General features: G+C 35.8%; 1 protein-coding gene across 4 annotated transcripts in view; it reads right to left on the bottom strand.

The window, feature by feature from the left end:
- Positions 1-3,642: 3,642 nt before the first annotated feature.
- The window catches only part of CUL4B (cullin 4B), a 38,246-nt gene continuing 31,615 nt past the window's right edge, over positions 3,643-10,273 (bottom strand). For all 4 annotated transcript variants that reach the window (XM_023202162.1, XM_023202163.1, XM_023202164.1 and 1 more), the window contains 2 exons: positions 9,136-9,288; positions 3,643-5,868 (listed from right to left, as the gene is read on the bottom strand). In XM_023202162.1, coding sequence (XP_023057930.1) covers positions 5,773-5,868; positions 9,136-9,288 — 249 coding nt within the window. In that variant the 3' untranslated portion in view covers positions 3,643-5,772. The remainder of the gene's footprint in view (positions 5,869-9,135; positions 9,289-10,273) is intronic.

Genomic DNA, 10,273 nt, shown 5'->3' with positions numbered 1-10,273 from the left:
GTAAAAACACTCAGAAAGCTAAGAATGAAAGAAAACTTCAGGCTGGGCACAGTGGCTCACTCCTGTAGTCCCAGCAATTTGGGAGGCCAAGAAAGCAGATCAATGGAGGCCAAGAGTTCGAGACCAGTCTGGGCAACACAGTGACACCCCCGTCTCTACTTTATTAAAACATGTTAATTAGACAGGTGTGGTAGCAGGTGCCTGTAGTCCTAGCTACTTGTGAGGCTGAGGTGGGAGGACTGCTTGAGCCCAGGAGGTAGAGGCTGTAGTGAGCCATGACTGTGCCATAGCACTCTAGTCTGGGTGACAGAGTGAGACTCCATCTCTAAAAAACTAAATAAAAGAGAAATAAAACTTCCTCAGTAAGATAAAACACCCACAGGTAACATCATACTCAATGATGAAAGACTGAAAGCTTCCCACCTAAGAACAGAAACAAGTCAAGGATGCTCACTTTAGCTACTTGTATTTAACCCTGTTGAAATCCCCACTTAGAGAAATTAGGCAAGAAACTGAAGGCACCCAAAATGGAAAGGAAGAAGTAAATTGTAGATGGCAAAAATGCTATAAATAGAAACTCCTTAAAAATCCATAAAAATTCATAAGAGCTAGCAAACAAATCCAGCAAAAATGCCGGATACAAGATAAACATGCAAAAATCAGTTGTATGCAGTTGTATACACTGACAATGAATAGCATGAAAAGTAAATTCAGAGAACAACTACATTTATGATAGCACCAAAAAGAACAAAATATTTAGGAACATAATTAGGGAGATACAAGAAAAGTACACTGACATGTATAAAACTTCACTGAAAAAAAATTTAAAGATCTAAAATCAGAAAGACATCTTTTGTTCATGGATTAGAAGACTTCATATTGTTAAGATGACAATACTCCCCAAAGTGATATACAGATTCAATACAATCCCTATCAAAATCCCAATGGCCTTTTTTGCAGAAATGGAAAAGCTGATCCTAAAATCCATATGGAATTATATGTAAGGTACCCAAATAATTAAAACAATCTTGAAAAAGAGGAAAGGTGAAACACTCAAACATTTTCTGATTTCAAAATTTACTAAAAAGCTACAGTAATCAAAACAGTGTAGTACCAGTGTAAGACTGACATACAAGAAAAATGGAATAGACTTAAGAAATAAACCCATACAGCTATGGCCAATTGATCTTCAACAAGGGTTGATAAGATTATTCAATGGGAGAAAGAATAGTCTCTTTGACAAATGGTGCTGCGACAACTAGATAACCACATGCAAAATAATAAAGTTAAACATTTACTTCATATCATATACAGAAACTAACTCAAGATCAAAGACCTACACATAAGAAATAAAATTGTAAAACTCTTATAAGAAAACATAGGGGTAAAACCATGAGCATTGATTTGGCAATGGTTTCTTAAATATGACACCATGACAAATAGAGAGCTTATAAGTGAAAATAAAAAAATATATATGACACCAAAAGCACAAGCAACAGATACAAAATAAACTGGGCTTCATTAAAATTAAAAACTCATGTGCAAAGATCACCACCAAGTGAGTGAGAAGGCAATTCACAGAACCGGAGAAACTATTAGCATATAAAAATAATTCTTACACCTCAACTAAAAGACAAACAACCTATTTAAAAAACAGCCCAAAAATGTGAATAGACATTTCTCCAAAGAAAATGTACAAATGGCCAATAGCCACATAAAAAGATGGTCAACATTATTAAAGGAATGAGATTCAAAATCACAATGAACTACCACTTCACACTAAGATGATTATGATAATACCTGAAAACCAGAAAACAGCAAGTGTTGAGGATGTGGAGAAATTGGAAACCTCATCCATTGCTGGTGGGAACAGAAAATGGTGTAGCTGCTGTAGAAAAGTTTAGTGGTTCGTCCACAAGTTAAGCATAGAACTATCATATAACCTAGCAATTTCACTCCTAGGTATATTCCCAAAAGATTTTAAAACAGGGACTTGAACAGATAATTGTAAACAAATCTTCATGGCAGCGTTATGCACAACAGCCAGAAGGTGGAAACCATACAAATATCCAACACCTGACGAGTGGATAAACAAGCTCTGGTATATACATGCTATTAGTCAGCCATAAAAAGGAAAGAAGTATCAATACATACGATGTGGAGGAACCTTGAAAACATCATGTTAAGTGAAAGAAACCAGATACAAAAAGTCACATAATGATTCCATTGACAGGAAATATCCAGAATAGGCAAATCCAGAGAGAGAGAAAGCAGTGGTTTCCAGAGGCTGGGTGAAAGGGGGAATGGGAAATGACTGCTTAATGGTGCCAAGTTTCCTTTAGAATTGATGAAAATGTTCTGCAACTACATAATAGTGGTTGCACAATATTGTGAATGTAGTAAATGTCAGAATTGTATACTTTATCATGGTTAGAATGGTAAATTTTGCGTGTAAGTCACAATGAAAAACAAAAATTAAAGAAAAGTTCTGAAATTAGAGAATGAGGAGGATCTGTTGTTATAGTTGGCAAAACTATTAAGTTCTAACATGCCAATGCAGCATATTCTTATATTCTACATCAAATAGAAAGGGTTTTACAAAAGAAAGGTTAGGGTCTTTTTCACTATGCTAGAGATGACTTCTAAGGATTGTTAAACATAAAGGTACATTATGTATCCATTCAAAAGAAGAAATACTCTTTTTTATAATAGCAAGAGGAAAAAGGAAAATAATTGAGCAAAGTGTTTGATTTGAACCAAGTGTTTGTAGGTGAACAAACTTCAATATTTAAATGTAAAGCAGATTTTTTTGTAGGACACTGAAAAATATTCATTAATGAAGCATTAGCAAGTTATCACTTTACAAAGCATAATTATGCAAATTTGCATCAGTGCTGGTCTTTTCTTTTTAATGAACAATTTGTTTCGGCAATTTTATGTAAATAAGAGAACAGAACATGCTCACAACACTCCTGCCATTCACAGCATCAAACAGAGTGGTCATGAAAACAAACAAAGACCAGCTCATTTTAAAAGATTTATGAATATCAAGATTAAAAAACAAACTTCTCAAATCTTTAGATCCAGATGCCTAAATAAACTGGTTTTCTGAACTGTACACTCATATACACAGCAAAAATATCAAGAGTATGTATGGCTAGACATCATATTAAGACCATTCAAGCAGACTCAGGAACTGGGTTCAAAAACTTTGAGAACATCTTACGATGAGATTATTTGGTCCAGAACTCAAAAAACGATTAACAGAAAAGGCAAATCAAATGCCATAATTAAGAGTAGTATTTTCTTCTCCCCTGAACTCAAACCCAGACTCATTTCATATTGACTTTATGAAACAATTTGACACTGAAGATTTGAACGAAGCAATGTTTATACTTGTATCGCATGTTTAAGAATAATTATCCACCTTGAGGATTCCTGGGAATTTTCCTCACCCTGTTAACCATGCCCTCCCCCATACTTGTATAGAATTATCACAAAATCATCACAAAAATTTTAAAAAGTTTAAAAGTAACAAAATTGACAAATGTGAGTTCATTAGAAGTTGTTAGGAAGATTTTAAGTCCTGTGATTTTATAACTTTCTTACAATACTTGAATTTTAAAGATCTTCTCTAGAAACTTTTTTTAAATAAAAGTTTTATTGGAGAAAAATAGAACCACCACGTACACAGGGAAAAGAGCACAAAAATTCAACTGATACAGAACAACAACTGAAAGTCACAATTATCCAATGTAGTTTGTAATTACTTTTCAGTTTCTTAAACAGCTCCCCTCAACTTGTTTTTTTAACAGTCTTGCTAATTTTCCAGCTGAAACAGCATCAAGTTTTCAAAGAATTAAGAGCCTCGGGGAGGGGACCCGCTTTCAAGATACCGAATGTGACATCAAGAGTCTCCTCCTAACAGGACCAACTCTATCTAAAAGTTGCTTACAAGTAACTTGAATCTTGTGTAATAGTCTACATCTCACAGACCATCAGAAATGAGTTAGAACACTGTTGTTGATGGTACGGTATGAAGAGAGGGCAAACAAAATAGCTGCATTTGCTTGTCAGCTGAGCTCATATAAAGAAATCAGTGAGGAGCTGAGAAAATACAGGCAATGGCTGCTCAATAAGAATTACAAGTTCCGAATACCACATATAGTTAGACGCCAGTGTGCAAGTTGATGCAACAAGAAATAGGCAACTTTTAAAAATACCTGGCCACAGGTCTTTGAGAACTCAAGGAAACAATCAACAGTAGACACAAGAGTCAAAAATCTCCTCAGGTTGAAGATTAGGACATAGGTAATCTTCCTAACGGCTCCAACAGGCAAGGAAATATGCTGTGGCAAAAAGCATTAAGTAGTTCTGATTTTTAAAAAACAAGAACAAAATTTTCTGCTTCTCCTGCCTTCAAAGCTTCAAGGAAATAGAAACAAGGAAGCAAAACAAAAACAAACACTGATGGTAAAGAGAAGCCTTTTGCTTGAATTATCAATTCGAAAAACAGTACTTTTGCCATTTTGTATATATAAACAATCCTGGGACATTCTCCTGAAAACTAGGTGTCCAGTGGCTAAGAGAACTCAACTTCAAGCAATTCTGAAAGGAAAACCAGCATGACACAGAATCTCAAATTCCCAAACAGGGGTTGTGTGGGAAAAATGAGGGAGGACCTTTGTATCTAGGGTTTTAGGAAGTTAAAATGAAGATGACAGGAAAGGCTTATTTATCAACAAAGAGAAGAGTTGGGATGCTTCTAAAAAAACTTTGGTAGAGAAAATAGGAATGCTAAATCCTAGGAAGCCTGTAACAATCTACAATTGGTCCAAGTTGAAGACAAAACGGTCCAAACAACATTTAAAGTCTAAAGTATGTTGAAAACTACTTGAGAAGTTTTTGCTCCTGTAACAATTTACAAAACACGTTCATTTTGGTCTCTTTTGCAATTTTCTTATTGTATTCATTTTTAATATAAAGAGTTGGATTTTTCTCTTCTATGATGTTCCTCTAGTACAACTGATCATTAATTTTCTATTTTAGCTATTTTTATAAGTACTTGTTAATCAGCACAGTTAACTTGGGGCTAAGCCATATATACACATCCCATACTCATAAATGAAAATTTTTAGGATGTGAATATACAAGATATTATGTAAGCAACTGTCCCCCTACTTGAAAACTTGTTTCCAAATAATTTTTTTAAAAAACATCCCTTTCAGTGTAACAGAACATTACCTAGTAAAATATCAATAGCTATGACAATTCATTTCTCTTTTCAAGGGAAATCACAAAATGGGTGAACAACCAAGTCAAGGGTGGTTTTTCTATTTGATAAATACATCCAGAACTCTGTACAGTAAATAAAGTTTGCATGCAGTTTAAGTATCTTTAAATGACATTTTAAGCAAATAAACCTTTTGCTTCATAATTAATGGTGTATAAGAACCCTCCCCCATTTTTAATAGCCACAGGGATCTCTTTCCCAGTTCCAAAGAGGAATTAATGAAGACCAAGTACATTCTTAAGTGTTTTCTGCACATCATACTAAATAACATGCAAAGAGTTCAACAACATTCTTCTTAAAGATAAGTATTACTCTTTAAAATGGGCATGTTAACCACTGAGAAAAAGTCCACTCAACTATTTCCATTAATTACACTGCTTCATTTGGTCATCGGTAGTAAAAAAGGAGTCAAATAATATTGAATCAACAGGTTAGTTTATCCACTGGCTACTGCATATGACACGAAATGCTGCAACATTCTATGCAATATAGTTGTACTGGTTTGGATTTTCTTTATCTCTTTCCATGTAGTCCCGGTCAATTAAAGATTCTATTCTCTTCTTAAGATCAGCAGGCTGTAAGAGAAGGCAAATTTTCAATGCAAAGTTCATTATCATTGGCTCAAGCCCATTTAGTTAACACCCCATTAAAAAGACAACAGTTTTGACTCATGAATTTAATCTCCTTTTTTAAAATTTTACTTATTTAAATCTCTTTTTTAGATAAAAATATCATGAAAATAAACCAGGTTTAAAAATGTTTTATACACGTTGAAGATTCTTTTTTTTTTTTTTTTTTTTTTGAGACGGAGTCTCACTCTGTTACCCAGCCTGGAGTGCAGTGGCATCACCTTGGCTCACTGCAACCTCCACCTTCTGGGTTCAAGCGATTCTTCTGCCTCAGCCTCCCGAGAAGCTGGGACTACAGACACAAGCCCCCATGCCCGGCTAATTTTTGTATTTTAATAGAGATGGGGTGTCACATTGGCCAGGTTGGTCTCGAACTCCTGACCTCAGGTGATCCACCTGCCTCAGCCTCCCAAAGTGCTGGGATTACAGGTGTGAGCCACCGTGCTCAGCTATGTTCAAGATTCTTTAACACCAGAAATGTTTTCGATTTTTGATTTTTTTTATAGTTCTTAATTTTTTTTAAATAGACAGGGTCTTGCTATGTTGCCCAGGCTTACCTTAAACTCTTGTTCTTGAGTGATCCCCCAGCCTCAGCCTCCCAAAGTACTGGAATCCCAGTACTCACAGGTATAAGCTACCATGCCTGGTCCTGATTTTTTCATTTTGGAATATTTGCATATACATAGTGAGATATCATGGAGATGGCACCCAAGTCTAAACACAAAATTCATCTATGTTTCATACATACCTTACATAGCCTGAAGATAATTTTATACCTTTTGTGCATGAAACAAAGTTTTGACTGCAACCTGTCAAATGATGTAAAGTGTGGAATTTTCCACCTGTGGCATCATGTTGGCATTCAAAAAGTTTCCAATTTTAGAGCATTTCAGATTTTGGATTTTCTCATTAAAGGTGTTCAGCCTGTACTATATACTATACATATATTAAACTGTCCCACCCTTGTCATATTGTTATGCAATACTTTCTATTACTTTTCTATTTTAAAGAGGTCATGCCAGAAGCAGCTACCCTTTGCGTGGTTAAATACAAAAGACTACATTTATTGTAACTTCACATGACAACTATAAGGTAGTTTAAGAACACAGAATACTAGTTTTGTCAAGATAGTTTGTGAAGTACACCTTTACTTTGGGCAAGAGTTAGTTGGCTTAATTTTTATAAATTAAGATTTAAAATGTATTGACAAAATCACTATTTAGACCAGGTGCGGTGGCTCATGCCTGTAATCCCAGCACTTTGGGAGGCTAAGACAGGTGGATCACCTGAGGTCAGGAGTTCAAGACCAGACTGGCTAACATGGCAAAACCCCATCTGTACTAAAAATACAAAGATTAGCCAGGTGCGGTGGCGGGCGCCTGTAGTCTCAGCTACTAGGGAAACTGAGGCAGGAGAATTGCTTGAACCTGGGAGGTGGAGGTTGTAGTGAGCTGAGATTGCACCACTGCACTCCAACCTGGGTGACAGAGCAAGAAGACTCCATCACAAAAAAAAAAAAAAAAAAAAAAAAAAAATCACTATTTAAAAGAATACTGGCCAGGTGCAGTGGCTCATGCCCGTAATCCCAGCACTCTGGGAGGCTGAGGTGGGCGGATCATGAGGTCAGGAGTTTGAGACCAGTCTCGCCAATATGGTGAAACCCTGTCTCTACTGAAAATACAAAAATTAGCCAGGCGTGGTCGTGCGCACCTGTAGTCCCAGCTACTCGAGAGACTGAGGCAGAAGAATTGCTTGAACCCGGGAGGCAGAGGTTGCAGTGAGCCGAGATCACGCCACTGCAATCCAGCCTGGATGACAGAGTGAGACTCCATCTCAAAAAAAAAAAAAAAAAAAAAAATACTATGTGAAATGGCTTGATAAATGAAGTACCTCATAATTTAGATCTTCATACTTTTGGTTTAATGCATCTGACTTGGATTTCTGCATCCTGTGATTTAAAAGTAATCAAGAAAGCTTGTAGCTTTATCTTCATGATTGCATTCTAAGCTCCTGGATGACAAAATTCCACTATATATCTTATGTATCTAGCCTGTAAATATAATATAATCTTGTTTGCTAATAAAAAGTTTTTCAGTATAAGTAAAATGACCACTTGTTCAAGAGGGGAAAAGAGGGGAGACAGTCTGATGCAGCAGTGAAATTTTTATCCAGTAATCCCAAGGTTTGGAAATCAAATGACTTTCTCTTAATTACGGTGAAAGACCTAGAATATCAGCAAAATATTAACTACAGCGATCCCCTAATTTCCCCAGCATCAGTGATCTCTCTGGCTTCAGGTGAAATGATTGTTAGGCAGAGCATGAGGGTAAGAGTGTGGTAATAAGGAGTGCAATATTAGGTTTGGAGGAAAGAAAATGCTTACCTTATTAGAACTAAGAGCTACAGAGTGCTTATTATGTACCAGGTCCAGTGCTAAGATTTTTACATTCATGATCTCATTTAAACCTCACAATAACCCTACAAGGTAAGCACTATTATCTCAATTTTACAAAAGAGGAAACAAGATCAGCAAAGTGAAGTGATTTATGAAAGTCTAAAGCTCATAAGAACCCTAATAGCTAGCAGTCTATTCAAACTCTATCAATGTTTATCATCCAAGGGTTTGGCTATCTACCTCCTAAAACTTGGAAAATAGGCCAGTACGACATCACATTAAGTGACTTTATTATTGGGCACTCACAGTGGAACGTTTCCATTTAATGACCAATTTCAGTTTACCAGAACTATCACTACACTTTTCAAAAAGATGCTTAATGATGACTAGTTATCTGCATGGTCTTTAACAGATGATCTCTTATATAAGCTAACTAAACAGGAGATTTAACTCAATCCACAATAACCGAATCTGTCAAATTTCAACAAATACCATGGTATTTCAAGAGGAAAAGAAGTAAATAAACCAACCAAGAAGTTCAAAAGAAATATAGTGAATAAACTTGAAAATTTCAAAGACTCACTTAGCAGTTAAACTTTCAGGTATCCAGGATTTTCCATTATTTTCCCCTTTTGTCACTGCTGCCTACATATGCCAACAAAGTTTTTTTGGAAATCATATGCATCAACATGGAAAATTAAAACTTTTCTCTCTCTAAATGGTCATGACGCTTTATGTTTGCAAGATTTGTGTCTGAAAATCTAATGTACTTTCTTTTATTTATAACACGCTCAATAGGAAAACACAGAAGTACCTACCTTAACTGGAAATTTCAACTGGTTGTACACTTCTGAAACAAGGAGATTGTGGCTAAGTGTCTTTCTCATCTTCATAATTCGAACAATTGCAGCATCAATTTGATATTGTCTGTCTTGAAATACTCTTTCTGTAGTGCTTGCTTGTTCTTCAACCTAACAAAAAAGTTTTAAACCTAAGAATTATACCAGAAGCAAAACCTGACTATTTACATAAATTGTGCATTTTAGGGACATGGCATTGTTATTGCTTTAAAGGTACTGAATTTTCTAATTGGGGTCTTATAAATATAGATGTGACAGAGAAAAAGCCTACAAACATAACTCCTTTCTGTTCTGATTATATTGCCCTACACCAATGAAGTAACGCTAATATTAGTTAATAGAAAAACATCATCTTTGAATTGCTTTTCTAGAAGTAGAGATAGCTGATGTGGAATTTAACATTTTATTTTTTCACTCTGTCTCTGATATCTTCTAAATATGTGTATCAGTTTCAATGGATTGTTAACCAGATTTCTCTACGACAATAGCTTGTCTATAAAGTGACTGACTCTGTCTGACCTGACTCAAGGCATGGTATTAACTGGCTAAGCAAAGTAGTTAAGAGTCAAACTCTTTGAAAATTAATTTTTATTTTGTAATATATAAATCAGACATGCATGCCATTAATGCTTACAATCCTTCAAGACTTATAGACATGTAGGTATTTAGGAGGCAGTTTACCAATCTTGACGCTAAAGCAAAAATGTTCATCTTTCGTAACTAAACCAAAAAAAGTCTGGGCTTTTTGCAGCAGTTTCTTCCTGGTACAGCATAAACGTTTTAAAAGTAAGGACATGATAATCCTTTAAGAAAATATCCTTTGATGTGTATATGAAAATGACAGGAACTTGTTTGAAGATACTGGTCGCTGTCCTACATTAAAACTTTTCTTGGCTGGGCGCAGTGGCTCACACCTGTAATCCCAGCACTTTGGGAGGCCGATGTGGGTGGATCATGAGGTCAGCAGTTTGAGACTAGCCTGGCCAATCTGGTGAAAACTCATCTCTACTTAAAACACAAAAATTAGCTGGGCGTGGTGGTGCACGCCTGTAGTCCCAGCTACTCAGGAGGCTGAGGCAGGAAAACCACTTGAACC

Source organism: Piliocolobus tephrosceles, chromosome 12 (genome assembly GCF_002776525.5).
Source record: "Piliocolobus tephrosceles isolate RC106 chromosome 12, ASM277652v3, whole genome shotgun sequence".
Taxonomy (NCBI): Eukaryota; Metazoa; Chordata; class Mammalia; order Primates; family Cercopithecidae; genus Piliocolobus; species Piliocolobus tephrosceles.
Note: the sequence above shows the minus strand (reverse complement) of the source record. Positions and strands in the feature narration are given on the sequence as shown.